Genomic DNA, 27270 nt, shown 5'->3' with positions numbered 1-27270 from the left:
ATTGCTTCAGTCCTCCCGTCTCTACCTATCTGTGAGACTAGAGATATAAACGAGACGCGCAGAGAGCTTCAGTCTTTCTGCGGACCAGTTTTGCTGGGGTCATGTTGTATGTTAGGATCGACGCCGCTGTGGAGGCGCTGCGGAGCCCGTGTTTAAGTCAGCACTGTGTGAATCCAATCAGGATCTCCAGTTTCCCAGTGAATTGTGCTCAAGGCGCTGCCTCCTCTCAAATAGCTCAGCAGAGAGCAGAGACACGCACTCTACCGCCCAGAACCTAGACAAACTGGTCTTAAGACACACTGGACTTCTACAAACACCTGACTGATGGCAAACTACCATTAGGTCGGCATCTTACTTTCCACACTCTTTTCAGATGTTCGACGGCCTGGTTCAAGTGTAGCATGCCTGCTGTGATAGTACTGGATGATTTTGTGGTTATTTATCGTGCCTTTAGCTCTTATCTATTATATTTCTTATCTCGGAATTATCTTACTCTAGTCTGGCGTAACTAAGGCATATTACTTACTGTTCTTTTTGGGCCTATCTATATCGATGTGTGGTTTCTGTAATTTCTGGCCAACTTATCTTTTGATACCTCAGCGTTTTCGCTACTTTGGAAATCTAATTACTTTCCAGTTTGCAAGTTGTCGATATGTCTTGGCCAGTTCTGTAGGGGCATGTGGTTATTACCGGGATTCTAAGTGCAAGACATTTGTATCTGGATGTAGTCAGCGCGTTAATGTCATTTTATATATTGAGGTCTTCAAATGGCGCAGCGTTGGGGGGAAGTCTTTACACGCCAGAGCCGAGGCTGCAGCATGTTTCGTCACACGCTTGCCTTGCGAACTCGTTTCGGGAGGAATGCTAAAGGTCTTCCAAACCCGACATTTAAAGACAGAGCTCGCGATGGCTCGGATTGGTATCGTATAGAAACCTGTGCCGGTAAACCAGGTTGGTAAACGGCAAAGCATGTAGACTCTATGTGGGTACGTTGTCCATTGATTGACCCCCCCCCCTTCCTCATTCACGCACTCTCCGTTACATTTGCGGGATGTTGAACTTTTCACTGTTGAATTTTAAAGTCTCCTAACTTCCCTCAGAAGAGATTGGGAGGGGGGGGGCGATGTTGATAGTCGGTTTGTAAGGAATTTTATGGCGGCGGGTAGTTTTGTGACTGCGCAGCAGTTTCGTTCTTACTTTGACCGGTAGCGAATGCTCACCCGGGGCAGTTTAAAAGGCCGCGAGTAACTATTTCATGGTCAATATACGAACGAAAATTTTAGAGAAATTGATTTTCATTGAAGAGACCACGCACTTTAAAGTGATGTACTGGTAGGATCTTCCCACCGAACACGCGTGGAACAATCTGCCAAAAGAGATGGACCCCAGGGGAGATGGACTCCAGCAAATACACTTGAAAGATCAGTCGTAAATGATTCTTCGACCGTTTAACTATTTTATCAAATTGCTTTGTACTTTAAAAGAACACCTAGAATTGTTCAGGGGGTTTGTTTTGAAAGAGGTATTTAAGAGCGATACAATTGTTCCGTTTGTCTAGTGGGCGACAGAACGATAAAAGGAGATTCGAGCTAATTTAATTAACAACGAACTCGAGAACTGGCTTTCTTACTGTGTGTGTGTATCTCTCTCTCTCTCTCTCTCTCTCTCTCTCTCTCTCTCTCTCTCTCTCTCTCTTTCTCTCTCTCTCTCTGTCATTGATTTTTACACTTACAGACTATTTGTTTTGGACCATTCTCCAGGACCGCACTTCGGCGTTTGGACTTCTCGGAACCTGGATGGACCCGAATGAACCTGACTGGTCAAACGTGGCAAAGCACTTCGCCCCAAACGGTTTCAGCTCACCGCCTGACCAGGGTTACTTAAAGTTTGCTGGTCGCCACCACAGTGGAGGTGAGGGCAGCTCAGGGTCGGAAGAAAGCCTGAGGTTGGCGGAATCCTCGGTTCCCACTCTGGACACGAATAGGAACCATCTCCTGCAGCGGAGGCCAGTTGACGCCTGCCTTCCCTTTGGACACACTTCACAAGAGCACGCCACCTTCATGACGGATCTGGATCAGTCAGGCAAACTGTTTCTGCCCAGAGGGATTAAAAGGGAATATGTGACACATCCATCGATTGATATGTACCAAAGTTTGCCTGTGGCATCCGTGCAGGGTCCGAGTACCTACCCACACGATGTTCCTAACAACTTCATGCACTCCAGTACAAGTTCACCCGTCTATGTTCCCACTACCAGGGTTAGCTCCATGATCCAGACCATCCCCTATCTCCAAGGTAGCGGATCGAGCCAGCAGAGCCACCCCGTTACTAACCACTCGGTCTGGACTCAACCTGCCTCGGAAAGCTCAACCTACAGCTCCAGCAGACCTCACGAAATGGTTTCCAGCAGATTCTCCTTCTCTCCCAGTCCGCCCATTTCAAACGGAGCTTCTCGAGATTCTGGTTACCATAACAGTCTGAATGGCAGAGATCAGTACACTGGTGCTTTGGCCAGGCCTCTTAATGGATCTTATCCCAGCCCTTACACTTCTTACGTTGGGCCGCAGTTGGCTTCGGCTTGGACTGCAGCAAGTTCCTTTGAAAGCCCAATGCTGCAGAGCTTGCAAAGCAGACCTGCAAACATACCAGTGCGGGGACCCAATGGAGGTAAGTCACCCCCATGTGCGTCAGACACTTGTGTTAAGACCGACAATCGTTAGCTTGTTATCCCTTATTCTCCCTCTGATATAGTCGTACCTGATCTACGTGGTGGGACTGTTCCATCCTTAAACTGGGAACATTTTTAACTGCAAAAAAAATATTGTGAGCGTTGTAGTTTATTGTACTGCTGCTGCATGTGATACCGAACATTTTGAACTGCAGATTCCCAGCCTCGCATTACATTCTTGGATTCGTCAGGAGTGTTTATCATTAAGGAACTTCTGGCTTCTGTTTAATAGTAGCGAACGAAATCCTGCACGGGTATTTTCGTTTTGTTACTAAAACAGGGATAGGAGAGGATGAAAGCGGGTGATCTACAGTATGTGACTGTAGATTAGTCATGGCGCATCCAAATATGGCATAGTGTACAAAGCATCATTAATTTCACCAAAAATTATGCGAATCAAAATAATCCGACCACAATTCGTGTGTAGAGTTTTGAGATCAGTTTATTTACATACATTCGATCAGTGAGAATATTTTAAGCATATCATAAACAGCATAATTACTACATATGACAAACTTTGCTAATATCGGAGCACATTCAAAAAGCGCATGACTAAACACCATTGTTAAATCTGCGAGTACACCAAAATCGGAGGACGTGAGATGAAAAATAAAACACCAGGTTATATTTCCTGGACACATCCAAAAATTTTAAAATATACATTCTAAAAAAAACTCCTACAGTAATTGTGTTAGCAGTCGATTAGACTGGTAACTTTACATGTCACAAACAATTTCGTGTTGCCTAATAAACGAGAACGACAACCGCCACATAATTGTGTGAACTGCACAATTATTTCCTTTTCGATAAATCCACACTGATATATTCTGTTTCACAGTTCTCATTCAACGACAGTTTACAGCCATTGAAATAGGCCCATTTTGGTAAATAGATTATACTGTAATAATAATCACAAGAACTTAATGTCTTTTACTCAGCGCGGAACAATATTCGCGCATTCCGCAAACGTTTGTATTACCTGTACACCTCAGTCATAATTTCATGATTCCTTACCTCATTATATCTTACTGTACAGAAGGAGGCCGGTAGGCTCATTAACTTTATTCCGGGTCTCACCTGCCACAGTCCCTTTTCCCACTTATTCTCTCTCAAATATTCATGTCAATCCTTGATCTTAATCATTAGTGTATCGTATTCTGGAGATGACGCTAAATTAAAATGCCACTTATTGTTATTACATTATTGTCTATATTTTGGGAATATGGATGTTTTCTCCACGTCGAGAATCAATAAACGCCTATGTGTTAGAGGATCTATATGCAATGATTGCTGACACACAGGAGTCCATACAACATACACACACACACACACACACACACACACACACACACACACACACACACACACACACACACACACATCTCTTTTCTAGTCTAATTTAAGTAGCAAGCTAATCTGAAAATGTTACTGAATTAGTAGTAATAATATAATAAGGACTTTTTTAAAAAAATCCAAACACTGCCTAACTTTTCAGACAAGTCTGGCAAGATCGAACTATAGAGAAATTGTGAAATGAACTCCCACGGGGAGTAATTACGTTATTGACGTGTAACATCGGTGATATCGAACGCATTGCAGTTTATCGTAATCTCAGCTAGTATTACTCTCCTATTTATGAACAAAATAACAGATATTCGAATGAAAAGAATAAAGATTCGCCACCTTTGCCTAACAACTAACAGCTGAAAGTAAACTGAGAACCTTGAACAAGACTAGGTTTAGAAAAACAAAATGCTGGAGGAACTCAGCAGGCCAGGCAGCATCTATGGGAAAGAGTAAGCGGTCGACGTTTCGATCAGAGACCCTTTACTTCTCCTCTGACTTCCTTTCCAGTCCTGAGGAGGTTCTTGGCACGAAAAGTCGACTGTTTACTATTTTCCATAGAAGTTGCCTGGCCAGACATATGTGTGTTGCTTTGGATTTCCAGCATTTGCAGATTTTCTTGTGTTCGATTTTAGAAAACAGCCCTTATATTATTTATCTCTTTCCCTTGCATTCATCCTATAGACCGGCAGTTAATTTATTTGACTTGATAATTTTGTGAAATCCATTAAAGAGTTACCCCCCCCCCCAGAATAAGTTACCAAAAGTATCAACTTCCTTTCTCTGGACCATACGCTGGCCAGCCCTGAAACCCAACAGCACTGGTGACCATGTCCTGGTCTCACCTTATCCTGCCTCTGCGAACGCATTTATTTTAATCAGAGATTTTGTCCGTCGGTTCACGGTTAGCAATTTACACTGAAGGGACATGCAGTACAGGAAAACGGAAATTCCCCAGACCAAACGGATTTGAAAATATCAGCATTTGAAGTCGTTCTTCGGAAAAGGCGCGTTACATTAGTTAAAACATTTTCTATTTACACCCTAGTCTCAAATTTAGGTATAATTTTAATTAAAGTCATTCTAGTTAATGTTCTGCATTTAACATGCTGTGCATTTTTAAATTTAAGCTTTATCTAACCAATGTCAAAAAAAATGGTCTACAGTCTTCCCGAAAGTCAAATTGCCCAAACAACATAAACAATTCTTTAAATAAATCCGTAAAACGAAATTGTCATAATCCTGGCGAGCTGTTAATTTGCATATTCATGATATTGTAATATCGACCTCCCAGACCATAGGAACTGCAGATTGCCGCGCATGGGTGGTGCAAAAGGTTACCAGCAATCTTTACCGTAGGCGCTTTACACCGTTTACTGGTTCGGACCAGTAAAGATTTTTAAAAAGCCTTGCTGCAGAGGTCAAACCGCAAATCCGAAAATCGAGTTTAATTTCTTCCATATGCTCCTTTTAGTGACATTAGTCGTTCTTATCTTGTCTGACGAACTTTTAAGGGATAAAATGATTTCAAGAACAAGATGTCATTGCAGTTTGTATTAAAGACAAACACTTAACACAGTTGTACTAAATATAAACTTGGAAGTAATTAATTAAATATGTAAGTTGTCTTTAAGTATCACATAGATGTCCCTTTTGATAGCCCATAGCGATATGCCGCAGTGCGACCCCCAAGGCTTGTCCCGAGTTATCAGTACTTTGGAGTTCCGCCATGTTCGGAGTAAAAGTTATTGTTTATTCCAGTACCTGATTATATTGATAGAGGGTTTATTTCCTAACTGATGTGAACAAAGCCGTAGGAGTAAAATCAGGATCATAGGTAGCAACTCAATTCGGGTCGCAAATCGGAGTCTCAGGATGACAGTCAGATTCTCGGATCAGAACTAAATGCCACTCTTTATTCAATGTACTTCACAATCTAAAATCTGTAACAGCTAATTCTTACAATCAAACATAAAGGAACACTGCATTTTTTTTTGTAAAGCCAAGACTCGCAAATCTGCAGTTACATTTGCACGGTAGACCAGGTAAATCAAAACGAAACAAAAATTACTCCTCTGTACTGAGTTTTAAGTCTTTAGATGAAGTTAGCTGGTTGTTTTTACAATATTTCACATTGGATACTTGCACATATAATAGTGAATGGAATCTTTCAGTATGAAGTTTTATAAGATCACTGCGGATAGCGGAGTAAGTTATTTTACAATAAGTTACACGTCACGCAGATGGATCAATTTATTGAATCTCCACTGTGGCAGAAACAGTTTTTGGATCAACTGATGGAAAATATGAAATGAATTTTAGGAAATAGGATTTAGTTAAATTCACACAAAATGCTGGAGGAACTCAGCAACCCGGGCAACATCTATGGAAAAGAGTAAACGTCGACTTTTCGGGCCGAGATCCTTCATCATAAGTTCTGATGAAGGGTCTCGGCCTGAAACATCGACTGTATTCTTTTCCATAGATGCTGCCTGGCCTGCTGAGATCCTCCAGCATTTTGTGTGCATTGTTTGGATTTCCAGCATCTGCAGATTTTCTATTGTTTGTGTTGAAATAAATTTAGTCCTTATAATCAATACCATCAGTCCGAAACTTTTGAAACGTAACTATTTCGACCCGGACTGACAAACCCCATAGAAAATGGTACATAAAGTCTCGCTGTTTTTTTGGGTAATGTATTTGGATGCTATTTTTTGTACAGAGTTGAGGTTGCTGCAGACAATTTACATCCAATCAAACGTTTGTCTCTAGTCTCCCCGCATTTTGCCTTTGGAATGTGAACTTTTGTCGCTAAAAACAGGCATGGTCTGCGAGGTCCAAACACGCACTCCAAAGAAAACTCTGACAAGGGTTCCACTTCCTTCAACCAAAACAATATTGCATGGATTTTACGGAGTGCGTATATGCTGATGAATTGTAGAAACAATAATTTCAGCGATGGAATAGAAAGTGATACTCCAGTGCATTGAACCAGGCTTTCGGAAGAAGCCTGTCTTTTTGCCTGGGTCTCTCATTTTTTCTCCATGTTTCACACATTTACAATTTTCGGTGTTTTCTCCCTTGCATTTAGCACATTGTCGCTTTTAAGTCTAACCATCCTCACCGTTTCGTTACATAGAGCCGAGACGGCGATAATCACCTTTCAGTGCAAAACCACACCATTTGGCAATGGATCCAGACGTTAATCTACTTGCTCCCTTTGGAGCCACCATTGTTACATCTCTTCAGTTAGATATTAAAGCGCATTGTAAATGTAGAAACGATTGTGCTGAACCAATTAACGTTTAAACTACTCGCAAAGTAAACTGTTAGACTGTGGAAACACCTCAGCTTGTTTGAAGACAGCGTTTATACAGCAACTGCTGAGAATATGTTTATGAAGGATTAATTCTCTCCTTTCGCTGCTTTGATGTTTGTTGTTGGAGCGATCAATCTGGGAGACATTGTCTCGAGTAATTCTTTGTAGTGTAGGCTTGCAGGTTACCTATAAATCCTTCCAACATTTTTGCAGCAGCCCTTTACCAGGAAGTTACACCTCCCCATGTCCCCTTCAGTCATTTTCGTGGAAGAAATTACCAAGATTTCAAGAAGAGTTGTGCAATTAAAACCTAAAATGTTGAAATTACACGCGCTATTATAATAGTATAATATCTGTAGCAAGAAGTGTTTATTTTCTGAAATAAGATCATTTTGTTTATAAATCCCACGAGGATTCCCTATTCATTTATCATCATTATTAACTCGGACAATTATAGGAAGGTCCGGCCGTCCTATTTGGCGTTATAAAGGAATTGATTTATAGCCCGAGGCTGTAGGTCGAACGCTTTTATATGGTGGGAGAAAAGTGCGCAGAGCGCGTGTTGCTTTACTCGGAAAGTCCCCGATAAAAGTGGCCCAAGGTTGGAAAATAGGAGGGTGGTGAATTTTCGGGCAGGATGAGAGTTAATTAATTTGCAGCGGAGGGCTTTGCTTTAATCAACCGCTGTGTAAGGCGTTGACAATCTTGAAGTATTGTGGTTCTGTTACATTTAGTACCAAAATGTAGCAACTGTTAGCAATGAAGGACAGACCCGCTGTATTTGGGGCAGGAAAGAAGGTGGTTAATTATCCAGATGTTTACCACGTCAGAATCATATTTACACTATATATACAACGATGAAAAGATTAGAAAGATTGCCAGATTTGTAGTCAAGAAAGGTTTGTGCTTTTACAACGCATTAACATTTTAGAAACCGTATATACCAAGTGAGTATTCTCAGTCTGAAGAAGGCGGATATGCTGAAAGTTTCTACTTTAACATCTATGGGTTCTGGTTCCTTGTCTCTGATGTTTTCATGCCTATGAAATCAAAACAAATTACTGGAAATAATTAGAGGGTCAGGCAACTTGCTTTGAAAGAGGGGAAAAATCATCTCCAACGCCCGCCCTTCATGCTACATTGTATTTTTAGTAATCAATACGGAATAAGTAGTCGCAAAATAAAAACCTGCAGATGCTGGAAAGCTAAAATAAAAGCAGAGAACGCTGGGAACACTTCACAAGTCAGGGCGCGTCTGTAGACAGAGAAACAAAGTTAATGTTTTGGTCGGGAGAGCTTTGTTCTGAAAGTTAACTCACAGACACGGCCTGACAGGAATATTTCCAGCATTTTCTCTGTACGTTACAGTATACATGCAAATCCACTTCTTCATTGGTTATTTTTTCACTGTTACATTTTTCGTTTGACCTAATTTTTAGAATTATATTTTCTCCAATTTATACATCGCAGTGCAGGATTAACACAGAAGAGTTAATATTGAATTAAGCAACGAAGCTCTGCCAATCTGAATCTTTCTTCAAGATGAAAGTTTTGCATTTAACGAAATACACATAGCTTTGCGTCTTGATATGTTATATTACACTTGATTCACTACCCACACTCTGCTTGCAGTGACTGTATTGATTAGCTAAAATAAAGTTTCTGCTCAGCTTAGGACCGCTGATCTTCACCACAACCGATAGGGTAGGAAAAACAATAGATACGACTATCTATTAAAATAACAATAACCCACTGGACTTAAGAAGAATGATCTCAATGAATCCTACGGGATATTGAAATATATGGAGTCTGTGTTTCCCATATTGGAGGCTGGAAGACACAGCATCGGAATTGAAGAACGTCCCTTTAGAACAGAGATGAGAAGGAATTTCTTTAGCCAGCCGGTGGTGAATCTGGAATTCATTGCCACAGACGGCCAAGTCATTGGATATAGTTAAAGCGGAGGTTGTTAAGTTCTTGATTAGTAAGCATGACAAAGGATTCAGGAAGAAGGCAGGAGAATGGGTAGAGAGCGAAAAAAGTCAGCCATGATGGAATGGCGGAGCAGACTCGATAGGCCGAATGGTCTCATCCAACTCCTATATCTTATGGCCTAAGTCGACCCTTTTGTTTAAAATGTTTTGGATGAATGGAAGGCAGACCATTTGAGCAGACTTAGCATTTATCTAGGCGGTATTATTTAGTTGCAGCATTTCTGTATTTGGAAGCTGCTCAGTACAATGGGCGGCAGGTTTATTATTTAGATGATAAGAGCACAGGTTGGCAATTTAGCAATCAGTAAATCAGATATTCTTAGGTGTTTAGACTTGGAACTAGGTGAGCGTAACTCCAGTTAGCCGCTGGTCACGATTTGTGAAAAAAATAATTTCTCCAGTGAGCATGGATACTCATTGGGGAAATAATACATAAGGATTTATGTAATAAGCCAACCGATACCCATTTAACACGCGCAAAATCCTGGAGGAACTCACGACGTTTCCGGCCGAAACCCCTTCGGCAGGATCATTTACCCGTTTAATGCTTTCCTCTACCAATCCAACAGTAAAAAAAATCCGTTTAATTTCGGGACTAGTCACCTCATCTTAAAAACTAGAGTGAGAAAATTCAGACCAAGGCATATTTTTAAAAATGGCAACGAACCCAACTTTCACCCTAAACCAGGCCTTTGTTTTCAGTAAGTACGTTGTCACAGCAAATCAACTCCCTGTTGCAATGGCCGAACCACTTCCTTTAAAAATGGTTTTCACCCAAGGTTCTCGGAAAGGACCCGGCCTACAGCAGAACAATTGCACTAAAACAAAAATAAAATTTGAAACTCAAGGAGTCGGACATTAAAATCGTAATTCAATTCTTCTACAAACTGAGAACAAATATGAGAAGACATTCCTATTGGTAATGTTCAGCGTTACTATTAGAACTTAAAATGTAAGCAATATTGGAGCACATGATTTTTGAAAAAAATACACATTTTCAAAGATAATTTAAAACTCGGGAGTTAGTAAATACTGAGGTGGTCAAGAGGACAGGCTTGCTGTACAAAGGCATTCCAGGACCTACCAAAGTGCTTTATGGACAATGATACATTTTTGGACGGTAGTCATTATAATGACAGAATATTGATTCGTTGTAATTGTTTCACATAGTCTTGTTAGAAGATGATTAAGTGTATTATTTCAATAACTTTCTTTATGTTGGTGGACGGCAGAGCTGCTGGAGGAGCTGTCCGAAGCCCGCGAATGTGTCAATTGTGGCTCCATGTCCACTCCCCTGTGGCGACGCGACGGCACCGGCCATTACTTGTGCAACGCCTGCGGTTTGTACCATAAGATGAACGGACTCAGCCGACCTCTTATCAAACCTCAGAAGAGAATGGTAAGCGGCTTATGTAACCCCGCCAGTCCAATCCAGATGCAGCAGGTACTACCTTTAATATAAATGATCACTAGAGTCTGCAAGGTAGCAATACTTCTTAGAATATAATGCAAAGTTTGAGCTTCTGTTAATTAGAAAAAAAGACTGGCATTTTTAATGCAGTCCAGTAAAATTGTGTATTTCAATCCTTTAATTGACTTCGGTACTCTAAAGCCAGTACTTGAAACCATTTAGTGTCCAGTGTATCAGTAGATACACTCAGCAACTGTATATGTATTTTAGAAGATGGTGCTGTGATTGTAAAGGATCCACTATGATAATGATTACATTATTCACCCATACTGACCAGCTACGCTAAACATTTATTTATCAGTTAGGGTTTGCCCCAATGCAGGATTTTACAGGAATATATAGATGCATCCCAGAACTCATCTACACTTCCTATTAAATCACATTTTGGAAAAATTATAAAATAATACGGACGATGTTGAGAAATATTCACGATTCCTATAACATGCCGATCTAGTTTTGATTGGTGATTACTAAAATTTAAATTTGTCCACACCAACGTACAATTGAAGGAGCATCATATTGAGAATAGTTTAACGTAGAGAAGCCAACGACGTTCGGAATAAATCGAAAATGAAAACAGCATCTAAGTGGAAATGCACAACACTCCGTAGTTATGGCCGAATCTTCCCTATTAGGCAAAACAGACTTGTAACCAACTCCCCCAGATTTCTCCTAGCTCTCGTTTCATATGAAGTGAGACCAGTAAAACTGTGCGTTTTAATCCTTTAATCGACTATGGTAACCAATCTTCTGTACTCTATACTTGAAACGGGATTATTTTATTTTTAAACTATAAGCAGAATAACTATAGAAAAAGAGATGTAATTTTCACCGTCCGACCATGAAAGGGTTTATGTTCAATTTTTTTCCCCTCTTGCTGTGTGTGGAATCAAAAGAGTCTGGCGTTACGTGACAAAAATGTGTTGACATTCGCGTGCTACGTACTGTATAAAGCAGAAGTGGTGTTAAAGAAATACCTAAACGAGAAGATTTCTTCCTCCCAAATCTGACATCACATTTATTGCATCTGTTTACCAGCTTGATTAATAATAGTGTTAATCTCGTTAAGAGCCTCGATTAGTTTTTCCAATTACTACGCTATTCGCAATTGGCTGTTTTCTTTTTAAAAAGGGAATCACATCAACTACTGTGTTAAAAAGAGACTTTAAAAGGTCTTTTGTGGGAAAACATTGAACGCCCCCAGCCACTTAATTTAACGAGGCAAATGGTTACTGTGAGGTGAGATAAAGCGACAGGGAATATTCCGTAGCTTGCATTGCTGAGCTACAACAGCCCCCACTAAAATAAAGAGATAAAGGCAATCACAGTGGTGATTGTAGCGCTTTTTTTGGTCCACAATTAGGATTAGGTTTTGTTGTAGGAGTCCAGGTTATTTTTGGTCCCTAGTACTGCAAAAACAAGTTGGAATTTTCAGATTTATTGTAAGATAACTGACGGTTGGATCAAAAGAACAAGTCGATAATTAAGAAAAAAGTTAGCAGCAATTTAAAATGTTGAAACTTCACCTACAATTAAACGTATACCCACCCCGTTCTTCACAACTAAACTTTGAACTTCCACGCCAGGCTCTTGCTAATATGGTTTTTCCAGGTAATGATGGACCTGCAATGACGCAATTGGAGAGAAGTTAAGGCTGTGACTTGAACTTAGATGTATTTAATAATTTACCACAATCTTCAGTCAGCAGGCAAACATAAAGGAACATAGACTCTATTTGCAAGCTGTAAATGTACAGATTAATCTGCCTTCCTAGTTGTTGAAGGATGTGTTTATGGGTTCATTTGTGCACTATTCTTTGTAAATGTTCCCTGGGGATCAATTGGCTGAAGGTTTGCATCTGGGTCACAGATTAGTAGTTAAATTTCCCCCACAGAGAGGAAAGAGTCCTGGGAGATTCTCCACTGGAGAGCACCACTGTTTCGGACATTGTAGTAGGAGTTCTGATTTACTTTCCATGGTGGTTTGAAAGAAAGAAAAACTTTTGGCACTAAGTTTGAAGAACTACTGAGATTTCTTGGAGTTTTGACTAAGATATACACCTCAGTGAACGTCACTAAAACATATTATCTGCTGCCTTCAAATTGATTGACATTACAGCAGTGGACTGCATGTTAAAAGTACTTCACAGGCAGTGAGTCGCTTCCACATGTCATACAAGATGCTTTTTAAATGCAGGAAGAGTGAGATTTAAAAAAAATCAAAATTCCAACATGTTTCAAAATATCGTGGCATGGTAGCATAAGGCTTTACCATACCAGTGACCTGGGTTCAGTCCTGCTGGTATCTGTAAGGAGTATGTACTTTCTCCCTGTGAGACCACATGGGTTTCCTCCCACATTCCAAAGATGTATGCATTTGTAAGACTTAGTAAGTCATGTATGTTATTCTGGTGCCAATACCATATGCTATGTGGCACTGGAAGGCACGGCGGCACTTGCAGGCACACGTTATGGTATTGTATTGGTCGTTGACACAAATAATGCATTTCACTGTACGTTTCCATATTTTGATGTGCACGTGACAAGATAAAGCTAATCTCTCTGAATTATAACCAAGAAGGTCAGTAAGAAAATAATTTGTATAGTTCTTGGTTAAAAGGAATAAATTGATTATATCATTGACTTTATGATGGTTAATTTTTGGAGCTGCACCTTCCTATACTTTCCACCCCCTGCAATTGTTGCTTGGTACAGGGAAAACTTTGTTATATGTTCCCTGCACCCTCTATTTTGATGTTACATGTTTTCTCACTGTCTCCTAATTTCAAGAAGATGTGCGTCACCACCTTTCCAAGGCCATCCAGCGATATCCAATAAATGTTAAAATTTGCCAGTAGTGCCTGTATCCCACAAAAAAACACTGTTTAATCTCCTCCATAGCACATTTTATGCTTTTCTTTAATGTAGCCTGCAATCCTGAATTCCACCGTCCCCCGGGTTAATGGTAGGGATCCATGGCATGAAAAAGGTTGGGAACCCTTGTCTTAGAGCAAAGTCTAGGAACACTACATTAGGCTGTGGTTCTGCAGCATCCTGGAATACCTGTCTCAGGTCATTTCTGCAGAGGATGGAGGTCAGACAAACATACTTGCTTGGCATTGAGGCCATGAATTGAAGTGAGAGGGGCAATAAAGGTACTGGCTTCATAAGTTCACATTCATGATCTGCTTTTGAAAAGACTTGTAAGTAGCACTCCAGGAAAAAGATGAACAGTCGCAGGGCAAGAGTTCTCGTGCCAGCCACTTTAAGTTGGACTGCTTTGAAGCTGTCTGCCAGAGCTAATTTTATGCCCCTTTGCTAACCCCTTGTAATATTATTTTTGCGGTTCAAACCATTCTAATATCAAGGAATACCAGGGGATTTATTATGTGTTCTTAAACACAATGAAAGAGTTCCATAAAATGTTTTTGATAGGTTTATGGATTTTGGCCCAGAACCCACTGGATTTGGATATTTTAACTCTTTCTGATGATTATATGATTTTTGCACTGTAAAATCCAGTGTAATTGCAAGAAAGGGACATTTGGGAACTTGGGTTCATCGAGCTGTGTGATAGATTATTGATAATGACAATTTAAGGATAGAGAAAAAAACAAATGAAAGAGCAGCAGAATGATGTTGGGAGGGATAATAAATCACGATGGAATGGCGGAGTAGACTTGAATGGCTGAATGGCCTAATTATTCTCCTATGTCTTATGGTCTTATGATTAGTGAGGAATATTATTTCATTGTTCCATTCCTTGGACCTCAAGTTGAGTATTATGTTAGGCAGGAAGTAGCGAGTGGGAGTAAAGGGGGCCTTTTCTGGTTGGTTGCCAGTGACTAGTGGTGTTCCCCAGGGGTCAATATTGGGGCTGCTACTTTTCACATTGTGTGTCAATGATTTAGATAATGGAATTGATGGCTTTGTGGCAAAGTCTGCGGATGATACGAAGATAGGTGGAGGGGTAGGTAGTGCTGAGGAAGCAATGTGTTTGCAGCAGGGCTTAGGCAAATTGGAAGAATGGGCAAAAATGGGCAATACAGTGTTGGGAAATGTATGATAATGCATTTCGATAAAAGGAACAAAAGTGCGGACTATTATCTAAATGGGGAGAATATTCGAACATCAGAGGTGCAGAGGAACTTAGGAGTCCTCGTACAAGACACCCAGAAGGTTAATTTACAGGTTGAGTCTGTTGCTAAAGAAGGCAAATGCTATGTGGGCATTTATTTCAAGGGAAATAGAGCATAAAAGCAAAGAGATAATGCTGAGGCTTTGTAAGACACTAGTCAGGCTGCACTTGGAGTATTGTCAGCAGTTTTGGGCCCCATATCTCAGAAAGGATGTGTTGTCATTGGACAGAGTCCAGAGCAGATTTATGAGGACAATTCTAGAATGAAGGGGTTAACATATGAGGAGCAATTGGCAGCTTTGTGCCTGTAATCACTGGAATTTAGAAGAATGTGTGAGAATCTCATTGAAACCTACCGAATGTGGAAAGGACTAGATATGGTGGATGCGTAGAGAATATTTCCCATGGTGGGGTTATCCAGAACTAGAGGGCACAGCCTCAAAATTGAGGGGCAACCTTTTAGAACTGAAGTAAGAACAGAGGTAAGGAGGAGTATTTTTAGCCAGAGAGTAGCAAATCCGTGGAATGCTCTGCCACAGACTACGGTGGAGGCCAAGTTTGTGGGGATATTTAGTTTCTTTATTGATCAGGGCATCAAAGAAAATGGCAAGAAGGCAGGCATATGGGGTTGAGTGGGATCTATGATCAGCCATGATGGAATGGTGGAGCAGACTTGATGGGCTGAATGGCCCAATTCTGCACCTATGTCTTATGGTCCATAAAACATGTAATTTGAACAGGATCTGAAGACACAAGTTGTCAGCCCTAAAGGCTGCAATGAATTTCTTACACACTTATGGCTCAAATGAAGTCCACAAGGTGGAGTCTAAAAGCAAAATGACAATTAAAAAAGGTTCAGCAAGACTAATTGTAAAATTCTGCTCCTTGTCCAGCAAATAGTAAGAAAATAGAGCTTATTGCTGAGCTCACTACAAATCATAAAGAATTTTAATGCACTAATAGCACTGGCAGTAAGGTAAAATAGCCTTTAGATTTTTTCCCCTGAATCATAGAACCCTACAGCGGAGACACAACCCCTTTAGGCCACCTAGACTATGACAAACTCTCATCCTGCCCAGTCCCATTGCTCAGCACCCAGACCATAGCCCTTCATGTCCTTCCCATCCATGTACTTATCCAAATTTCTCTTAACTGTTGAAGTCAAACCTGCATCCACCACTCCAACTGGCAGCTTGTTCCACACTCTCACCACCTTCTGAGTGAAGAACCTGCCCCTCAGGTTCCTCTTAAACATTTCACCTTTCACCATGAGCTTCAGTTCTGGTCTCAGCCAACCTGGGGAGAAAATGCCTACTTGTATTTACCCTATCTATGTCCCTCATAATTTTGTATACCTAGTTTGCATCTGTATTATCTAGCTGTGAGTAACGTTGCTCCGAATTCTATCACAATCATCATAATTAAATACTGAACAGAATATAGCAACAGAAATGGGTATTTAATTCCTTATACCTGCTCTGCCACTTCATGGGATCTTGGCTGATTATAAACATAACTTTAGTGAGCCAAGTTTATCCACCTCAGATTTAAGATTGGCAATTGATCTAGCAATGCCTTTGGAAGAGATAATTCTAGATTTCTTCTTCCCAACTTCTAGAAATACAGCTTCTCTTTCTCTTAGGGTCCAGATAACATGTCTTGATCTGGACCCTGAAACGTTGACTCTTTAATCTTCTCCTTTGACATTGCCTGCTCCAGCACTTTGTGTGTGTTGCAATAGTTTTTTTCAGTGGTTTTTGAGCCACACAGATTGTGGAAACATATAAGTTTACACTTTGAAGTTTATCTTCACTCCTTGTTGAAGTTTACTGGAGTTGATGTGACAGGACGGCATATGGTGTGACTAATCTAGGAGGCTTCACATCTTGATTTGAAGCCTGCAATTGAACCTGTTCAGTTATAGTACATGTTTTATATGGCTGCAATTCCAGAGCAATGAAACAACTCTATAACTCCATAAAAATACATTGGTTGTAAATGGTTAAACATACACCTGGTTGAGGGTAAACTTCAATAATATTCCAAAGAACACAGCTATATTTTCTTCGTGAGTTCTTTTTGAATGTGACTGATGTAGGTATTTTTTCACTATGGAGTGGAACCTCACCCAGATACTAATTCGATACCATTTTCTAAATGTAATCTAATTTAATAGTTTCCCTGTGTTGGTCATAGAATTATAGAGAGGTACAGCACAGAAACAGGCCTTTTGGCCCATTTAGTCCATACCGAAACAATTTAAACTGCCTAACTCCAACGACCCTGCACCAGGATCATAGCCTTTCATATCCCTACTATCCATATACCTATCCAAACTTCTCTTAAACTTCAAAATCGAGCTTGTGTGCACCACTTGTGCTGGCAGCTCATTCCACACTCTTAACAACCCTCTGAGTGAAGAAGTTTCTCCTCATGTTCCCCTTAAACTTCTCAACTTTCACCCTTAACCCAAGCCCTCTGGTTGGAGTCCCACCCCAACCTCATTGGAAAAAGCCTGCTTGCACTTACCCTACCTATACCCCTCATAATTTTGTATATCTCTATCAAATCTCCTTGATCTTCTGCGTTCCAAAGAATACAGCCCTAACCTATTCAATCTTTCATGATAACTTGGGTCCTCCAGACCTGGCAACAACCTTGTAAACCGTGTACTCTTTCAACCTTGTTTACATCTTTCCAGCTTGGTAGGTGACCAAAACTGCACACAGTGTGCAGTTGTGTGCATTTAATCTGGAACCTCCCGCGAAAGAGCCCCGTACTGAAGCGAGACTGTAAAAAATTAAAATGAAAATATAATAGGCATTAAAATCAAAACATAATAGGCATCATGCCTATAAGGTTTTGTGCTATTCTGTCTCCCTTGGATTGAATGGAAACAATATGATATGCTGTCAACAAGAAGGTGAAAGGCTTATAAATGTATTCACTCGTATTGTCTACTGAGTCGCTCATTCTGTTTACAATTAACATTCAATATATTTGCATTTGTCCCTTTTTCGGGAGTTCTAATAAAATGCCTAAATTTTAGAAAGATTTACCAGGATGTTGCCAGGACTTGAGGACATGACTCATAGGGAAAGGTTGAATAGGTTAGGACTTTATTCCTTAGAGCATAGGAGAATTTGATAGAGATATACAAAATTTTGAGGGGCTTTTTCCACTGAGGTTGGGTGGGACTACAAGTAGAGGTCATTGGTTAAGTGTGAAAGGTGAAATGTTTAAGGGGAACACGAGAGGGAACTTCTTCACACGGGGGTTGGTGAGAGCATGGAACGAGCTGCTGACACAAGTGGTACATGTGAGGTCAATTTCAATGTTTAAGAGAAATTTTGATAGGTACATGGATGGGAGAGGCATGGAGGACTATGGTCCGGGTGCAGGTCGATGCGACTAGGCAGATTAATAATTCAGCATGGATTAGATGTGCGAAGGGGCTGTTTCTGTGTTGTGGTGTTCTACTATGCTCTGATTCTATAAATAATTTAGTTACATTATTAAAATGCCATGGGCAGGTACAAAAAACAATCTAAAGATGTACTAGCCTTTATAACTATAAGACTGTCATTCAGGAAGATAAAAATTATGCTATAGATCTGTAAGGTCCTGACAGGAGTAATACAGTCAGTTCCAGGTCCTGCAAGCTAGAAAGATGCATTGATTTTAACATTTAAGAATAAATTGGACAGATACATGGATGGGAGGTGTATGGAGGGATATGGTCCGTGTGCAGGTCAGTGGGACTAGGCAGAAAATGGTTCGGCACAGCCAAGAAGGGCCAAAAGGCCTGCTTCTGTGCTGTAGTTTTTCTATAGTTTCTATGGTTTCTATGTTAGAGTAGGTTGCAGTGTAGATTTATCCAGGAAGATCCCTGTTCTACGAAATTGGACAACATAGGTTCCAGTTCATGGAATTGATTCAATTAATTGATTGAAATATTCAGCCTATCACTAGTATTGCAGATAGAGATGGAAACTGCTTTCATTGGTTGAGGACTGCGTCCTTGGAGTCATGGTCTGAAAATGAAAGCCCATTAAATCAAAGACAAGGCAACAAAACTTTTCTGCATCCAAATTTTGGCAGAATGCTTTTCACAAGAGGTAGAGGGTGGTATTGGAATGATGTTCTTTCTGATTGGAAGTCTGTGACCAGTGTTGTACAACAGGGATTAATGTTGGAAACTTAGATGTTATGAAGTATGTTAACAACTTGGACGCGAATGTAGGAGGTATTGTTAGTAAGTTTGCAGATGATATGATAAAGTATAGTGTTCTGAATCATGATGAAGGTTGTCTAAGTGTATGGCATGATATAGATTGGTTGGAAAATTGGGTAGAGTATGGGCAGATGGAATTAATCCCAATAAGTACACAAGGTAGTGCATTTTCGGAAGTCAAATTTGGGTAGGATATATACAGTAAATGAAGAGCTACAGAGAAATAGTTATGAACAAAGATCTCAGGATCCTTGTCCATAGTTCCCTGAAAGTGCTCACATAGATAGATAGGGTGGCGGAGAAGGCACATGACATGCTTCTTTTCATAGGCTGTGTAATGGAATATAAGAGTCGGGTGCTATTTTGCAATGTGAAATTCGAGTTTTATGCCCAGTTGTGGTCACAGAATTGTAGGAAAGATGTGATTGTGCTGGTGAGAGTGCAGGTGAGCTTCTCCTGGGTGAAAGGACCTTAGTTATGGGGAAGGACCAAATAAGCTGGACTTCTTTTCCCTGGAGTGAAGGAGACTGAGGAGTGAAATGATAGAAATAAACATAATCATGAGAGACATTGGTGGGGATAGATAGCTTTATCATTGATAGCATCATCAAAAGCAAGAAGTTCTAAGGCAAGGTGTAAGAGTTCCAAAGGGGAACTGAGCAGTAAGTTTTTTACAGAAAGTCGTTGATATCCAGAATGTGTTGCCAGTGAAAATAAGGAATCAGATATAACAATGATATTTAAGCGTCAAGTATTTAAATATTTAAATAGGCAGGGCAGAAAAAGATACATATGGATAAATGTGGATAGGCTTCAAGGTTAGTTTAGATGTGATGGGTTGAAAGGCCTTATTCTTTGCTGTACAACTCTATGACTCTTATTTCATGGTGGCTTGATTGATAATTTTAAATTTGAGATTGAGAAATCCATTATAGTAAGGAATATTGGATGCAGACAGGTGGCTGGAGCTGGGTCGCAGGTCACTTAATGAGCCTTAAGCTTATTAAATGACGGCACAGGCTTGAGGAAAAAATGTCCCGCTCACATTCATAATTTATTTATTTCAGAATCAGAATCAGGTTTATTATCACCGGCATGTGACGTGAAACTTGTTAACAGCAGCAGCAGTTCAAAGCAATACATAATCTAGCAGAGAAAAATATATAATAATACACAAAATAATAATAATAATAAATAAGCAAGTAAATCAATTACATATATTGAATAGATTTTAAAAAGTGCAAAAACAGAAATACTGTATATTAAAAAGAAGTGAGGTAGTGTCGAAAGATTCAATGTCCATTTAGGAATCGGATGGCAGAAGGAAAGAAGCTGTTCCTGAATCATTGAAATTGTGTAAAATTGTGTAAAATTGTGTCGTTAGCAATTTTAGCTTTGTTTCAACATAGAACCACAGAACCATAGAACACTACAGCACAGAAAACAGGCCATTCGGCCCTTCACATCTGTGCCAAAACATTATTCCGCTAGTCCCATTGACCTGCATCCAGTTCATAATCCTCCAGACCTCTCCCATCCTTGTACCTTTCCAATTTATTCTTAAAACTTAAAGAGTGATCCTGCATTTACCACATCAGATGGCAGCTCGTTCCACACTCCCACCACTCTCTGAGTGAAGAAGTTCCCTCTAAGCCTTTCCCCTTTCACCCTAAAGCCATGTCCTCTCGTATTTATCTCTCCTAATCTAAATGGAAAGAGCCTATTCACATTTACTCTGTCAATACCCCTCATAATTTTGTAAACCTCTATCAAATCTCCCCTCATTCTTCTATGCTCCAAGGAATAAAGTCCTGACCTGTTCAATCTTTCCCTGTAACTCAACTCCTGAAGACCCAGTAACATCCTTGTAAATTTTCTCTGCACTCTTTCAATCTTACTGATATCCTTTCTATAGTTAGGTGACCAGAACTGTACACAATACTCCAAATTTGGCCTTGCCAATGTCTTATACAACCTCCCCATAACATCCCAACTCCTATACTCAATACTTTGATTTATGAATACCAGGATGCCAAAAGCCTTCTTTACAACCCTGTCTATCTGTGACGCTACTTTCAGGGAATTATGTGTCTGAACTCCCAAATCTCTTTGTTCCTCCGCACTCCTCAGTGCCTTACCATTTACTGTGTATGACCTACCCTGATTTGTCCTTTCAAAATGCAACACCTCACACTTGTCGGCATTAAATTCCATCTGCCATTTTCTAGCCCATTTTTCCAGTTGGTCCAGATCCCTCTGCAAGCTTTGAAAGCCTTCCTCGCTGTCCACAACCCCTCCAATCTTAGTGTCATCAGCAAACTTGCTGATGCAATTTACCACATTATTATCTAGATAATAATATAACAGATTGCATTTTGCAGCTATTTTCTGAACATTTTAAAAATACAAGATTACAGTATTAACAGAAAAAAAATGATTACAATAACAATAATTGTAACCTTTTATAATTTGTGCATCATGTCTAATAGTCTGGTTATTTGTGTGTTATTATCTTCCAGTCCTCCACCAGGCGAATTGGTTTGGCTTGTGCCAACTGTCATACAACTACTACCACTTTGTGGCGTAGGAACGCAGAAGGCGAGCCTGTCTGCAATGCTTGTGGACTTTACATGAAACTTCATGGGGTATGTCACTTTCTTCCATTAGCGACCAATTGGATATCAAAATTTTTCTGCATTGGGAGAATTTCAAGGAAGTAGTTGAAGATAACATTAATGGACAAGTAAATCTGTAATGACTGCAATGCATCTGTTCAGGAAAGACACACAAACGGACTTGTTTTGAGTATATTCATATCTGAATGGCATCAAAGGAAAATATATTTTAATCTTGCATTGTTTGGCTCCTGCTCATGCTTCAGCGAATATTAATTTCTATCCATAACACTAAGCAGTTTATAGATATTCCATTATATTTGATGGTGGTATGTAGTTATTTTACTAACATTAGGCTTTGAGAATTATGAATTTTCCAATGCGCCAAAATGAAAATTTTAAAGTCTAAAATGCTTAACTTAGTTGTTTCTCAGTTGGTTATTGCACAATCAGTTTTCATTTCACTAACATACTTCCCTTTATGTCCAAAGGTTCCAAGGCCACTGGCCATGAAGAAAGAAGGAATCCAGACGAGAAAAAGAAAACCTAAAAATTTAAGCAAGTCCAAGAGCACTTCAAGTGGGTCTGAGATTATTAATTGAAAGAATCTTAAGAGATAAGTATTATAACCACCTCCAACAACGTGCCTCATTGGCTTAAATAATATTTTGCAGGTACAAGCAATACAGTCACCATGACTCCATCTTCTTCATCGTCATCTACATCCAATCAGGAGGAGATACCCAGAGTGAAAAGTTGCTCACCCTCTAGCCAGACTACAGTTGCAGCTTCTGGGGTAATCTTTTCATTACGAACGTTCTAATCCAATCTTTACATTATTAAAAGCAATCATTATTTGTAGGTCATATATAGTCATAAACTCTCAAGTCATATAAACAAGTAAATAGATCTCTCAGTTAGAAATAATATGAAAAAAGAAAGTGGTTATCAAAATGAATTTTTTTCCCCAATGGAGTGGAAGTTTTAAGGTAATCATTCTGTAACAATAACATTGGGGAATTGTTAACTTTTTTTATTATGGGGAACGTGGAGGTACAGATTTGAAAACTTTGGTGATTATGTTGATTCAAGCCACTGCTCAAAGCTGAGGGATCAGAATTAACAAGGTAGTGAAGTGTCTCCCTTCTTCTTCAATTTAAAATATCTTATTCCATTGGACGTCCAGTCCGAAAGACAAAGAGCAATTAATTATCTTGCTGAATTGCTGGAACTTACATATAAATTGAAGTATGATGTACTCTGAGTATAGTCTACTCTATTCCTAAAATGTTGTTTTATTCCATTTAGTTAGATTACCAAAATCAAAAGAGATTAAATACAAAGATCTTGAAGATCTGAGAGGCAATCGGTTGCTGTGATTGGCAGCTTACAGCTCTATTCACATGGTGTAGTGGATGCCCTCCCTCACTGAAATGTTCTTTCAATTCCTTTAAGTGGGAAAGATTAGAAACCAAGTTTTTAGTGAAATCAAGTGGCTTTATAAAATGATTGAATAGTTCATCTCAGACTCGGGATATGCTGAAAGAAATCAGATAAATTGTGCAAATTTCAATGTTTGATCATAACAGTTAATTACCAGCCACAGAAAGGGCCTGGTTCAAGCTGTTACTCAAAAATTTTCTTTGGAAAATGTTTGAGAAAAGATTTTTTTATGTAAGGGCTGTTACTTTTAAACAACTGTACAGAGAGAACTAAATTAATGTCTTATCAAAAGTTGCCGGTAGTAAGGTGGTTTCTCACTTGCAGTGGCTTGAGGAGAGTTGGGTAAATGACATAACTGTTTAATTTTAGATTCACTTGCTTATTAAAATAAAAGTTTTATTTGAACGGCCCTTCACTTTGCTAACTGACTTTAGCATTTGTTTGGTTGTGTACTGTATGTCACTCAGTCAGATGCAATTTAAATGTTCTCTAATCTTTTTTTGTCTGGCCAATCTGAACAATGTCAGGCAAAGGAGAGAGCAGTGGTCCAGGAAATATTGTTCTTGCGTTTGTAAATCAACAATAGGGCTATGCAAGATCAAGTCACTTCATCTGAAATTTGTGTCTTATCAGTTAGTTTTGGTGGGGCACTATAATTCTAATTGACTCACCACCCTATTCTTATGTATATATTTGTAAATCATCCTGGGCTCAATATATTTCATATTTTTAGATGTTTCGTCAATTAAAAGTTCAAAAGTTCAAAATTCAAAGTAAATTTATTATTAAAGTATGTACTGTATATGGCACCATATACAATAGAATCAATGAAAAACTACACAGAAACTTTGGCAATCAACTAATGTGTCAAAGAAGACAATCTGTGCAAATGCAAAAAATAATAATAATAATAAATAAACAGTAAGTGAATAATGCTGAGAACATGAGTTGTAGAGTCCTTGAAAGTGAGTGCATAGGTTGTGGAATCAGGCTCAGAGCTGAGGTGAGTGAAGATATTATGTTTTTTCTATTGCCAAGGAGAAGGTTTGTTGCTAGTACTAAGGGGAACTACTTGAGAAGTCTGAAGGTAACTAAGTCACCTGGACCAGATGGACAATAACCCAGGGTTTTGAAAGAAGTAGCTGAAGAGATGTGAAGGCATTAGTAATGTTCTTTCAAGAGTCACGAGATCCTGGAATGGTTGGCGAGGACTGGACAATTGCAAATGTCACTCCACACTTTAAGAAGGCAGGGAGGCAGAAGAAAGGAAATTGCAGGCCAGTTAGACTGACTTCTGTGATTTGAAAGATGTTGTTTATTATTAAAGGTTTTGGGTTACTTGAAGGCAGGTGACAAAATAGGCCAAATTCAGCATGATTTTCTTGGAACTCTTGCCTGATGAATCTGTTGGAATTCTTTGACAAAATAACAGGCAGGATAGACAAATGAGAATTGGTGGATGTCTTTATTTGGATTGTCGGAAGACCTTTGACAGGGTGCCCCACAGGAGGCTGCTTAACTACAGGAAAGATACTAGCATGGATAGAAGATTGACTGACCGGCAGGAGGCAAAGAATTGGAATAAAGTGGGCCTTTTCTGGCTGGCTGCCAGTAATTTGTGTTGTTCCACAGGAGTTAGTGTTGGGACCACTCCTTTACATGTTATATGTCAAAGGTTATGGGGGAGAAGGGAGGAGAATGGGGTTAAGGGCATTAGTAAATCAGCCATGATGCAATGGTAGAGCAGACTCAATCAGCCAAACAGCCTAATTCTTCTTTTATGTCTTAGATTGATGTGGTCTCAGTTATACTCCTTGATTCAAGAGACTGATGGTTGAAGGGTAATATCTGTTGCGAAAATAATATTGGTAATATAAAAATGGAAAAATGAACACAAGCATTAAAAAGGCAAATATTCTAGTTTTTCCTAGTTTTGATTGGAAGAAGCACTTGCCAAAATTTCTCTTACTTGTTTCTTTCTACTGACTGCAACTTTGCAGGACTATCAACCCTTCCAGCAGGCAATGTGGACAGATGATGAACAGCTCCATGGAGTCAGATAACAGCAAATCTCTGAACATAACTTCCACCCTCTCTCCAAGGAAAGGCACATCCTCCAGCAGCCAGTAAAGCTGCCTGCTTATTTTGGATCCGTTTAGTTTTATTTAACAAAAAAAAAAGCTGTGATGAGTACTTTCAGAATATCGATGGACCAGATGCCAAAACTGATGCAAAGAAACAGCAGAGGAGTGTTCAGTACTGTAGTCAAGAGTAAACTGACATTACCTCACTTTCACTGGTGTGCTTGACGGAAGCAAACCTCCCACATTACTGTTTGTTCCTGCAATGATTCTGTATGGAAACAAGTTATTTTTGAAATGACAACTGACACTGAAGTTTAGTTAATGCAATGTGAATTCTGAAAGTTCCCATGTAGTCATTGACTTCACGGTGGTCAGTGTTTATGAAACAGGGTAACAAGCGGATGCATTCTTCTACATAATGAAAACTTCATTGTACAAAACAAAATGCAATTAGCATTGCAGTAATCAGTGTTAAATCAAAATGGTTCAAAATTAAACAACCTTCTTGTAATGAATGTAAACCTTCTAAGTTAATGGTACTTATGTAATTTAAAGAAAATAACTAATTCTGTATCTGTAACAGGATACTTCATTCATTTTCTGTCTTTTAAGAATCATCCGTGTAGTCTTTTTGGTAGTTTGGGAAAAGAAGCATTATGTTAAGAACAAATTTCCTCTCAGGTAAATTCGATGTTGTATTACCTTTTGTAAGTTTTGTAAAGAAAAACACGTCAATATCATCTGTCTATAGGTTAAATATATGCAAGACAAAATGAAATGCAAACTTTACTACCTATGTGATGAAGTGTAAATACTTTACTGAAACAGTTGTCTTGAGGATTGTTGGCTCTGATAATGCAAAGTGTATAGAAAGACAAACTGGTATTTAGGCCGGTCCATGCATTTTTATTGTCATTGCTTGTATTGTTATTTGTTCCTTGAAAACAGATTAAAAGGTGACATTTTTGAAAATATTTTTGGTCTCTTGTTGTTCCTTTCCTTTCTGTGCCTTTTGGCGCATCGTGCGGCAACCTAGCTGTTTCTTTTGCATTTTTGTCTATTTTTTTTATGGGGCCGAGTTGTTAGCTTGATGCTCAACCCAGCATGGATGGAAAGCGTGCAAGGAGCCGGCCGGATTTGAAACCGGGACCTCTGGTGTGGATGCCACTATGCCACCTGCTGGTAATGGTCCCTTGCCTATCCTTTATTGCTCTATCATTAGTTATTAGAGTTTTCAGTAAAAACACAAAATGATCTCAAAGTTCTGATTCAGGGACAAAAAATTCAGGGATTGTGAAGTATTCACTGGTGAGTGTAATTAGAAGACTGTTTTGACTTCCTTGTTTTAACTTATGTATATTCATTCAAATTTGTAGGAGTCACTTTTATTTGTTTAAAAAACACATAGTTATGGATGGTGGTTTCATCACATTTAGTAGCCTTTACTGACATTAGTACAGATGTCAGGGTGTATTTAACTGAAATGTTTGTCCGGTGGCCCAACATTTTAATTCCGATTCCCATTCGCATTCTGACATGTCGATCCATGGCCTCCTCTTGTGCCAAGAAGATGTTGCCCTCAGGGTGGGGGAGCATCACCTTATATTCCGTCTGGGAACCCTCCAACCTGGTGGCATGAACATCGATTCTCCTTCTGGTGAACAAATTCATCCCCACCTCGCCTCCCCCCACTCCATTCCCCCTCCTGCCTATTACTTCCCTCCAGGTCCTCTCTTCTTTCCCTTTATCTTTTTGTCCACTCTCTTCTCCTATCAGATCTTTTCCTCTCCAGCCATTGACCTTTCCCACTCATGGAACATGACTACGAGGATGTAGATTTGCTCCCTGAGCAATGACATCATAAATATTCTGTATAAACATGTTTAAAGTTTTGCTAAGTA

At 39.5% G+C, this 27270-nt stretch overlaps 1 protein-coding gene across 4 annotated transcripts; it reads left to right on the top strand.

The window, feature by feature from the left end:
• The first annotated feature begins 76 nt into the window (after positions 1 to 76).
• LOC140195092 (GATA-binding factor 6-B-like) lies at positions 77 to 26343 on the top strand. 4 transcript variants are annotated; one of them, XM_072252800.1, is made up of 7 exons: positions 77 to 342; positions 1761 to 2667; positions 10618 to 10829; positions 21747 to 21872; positions 22334 to 22421; positions 22517 to 22638; positions 25286 to 26343. In XM_072252800.1, exons 2-7 carry the CDS (start codon positions 1797 to 1799, stop codon positions 25346 to 25348), a joined length of 1482 nt encoding a protein of 493 aa, XP_072108901.1. In that variant the 5' UTR covers positions 77 to 342; positions 1761 to 1796; the 3' UTR covers positions 25349 to 26343. The 4 variants fall into 4 exon arrangements, with proteins under 4 accessions (XP_072108901.1, XP_072108911.1, XP_072108891.1 ...); XM_072252810.1 differs by lacking the exon at positions 77 to 342 and adding an exon at positions 370 to 951; XM_072252790.1 differs by lacking the exon at positions 77 to 342 and adding an exon at positions 370 to 986.
• The last annotated feature ends 927 nt before the right edge of the window (positions 26344 to 27270 follow it).

Source organism: Mobula birostris, chromosome 1, assembly GCF_030028105.1.
Source record: "Mobula birostris isolate sMobBir1 chromosome 1, sMobBir1.hap1, whole genome shotgun sequence".
Classification (NCBI taxonomy): Eukaryota; Metazoa; Chordata; class Chondrichthyes; order Myliobatiformes; family Myliobatidae; genus Mobula; species Mobula birostris.
Note: the sequence above shows the minus strand (reverse complement) of the source record. Positions and strands in the feature narration are given on the sequence as shown.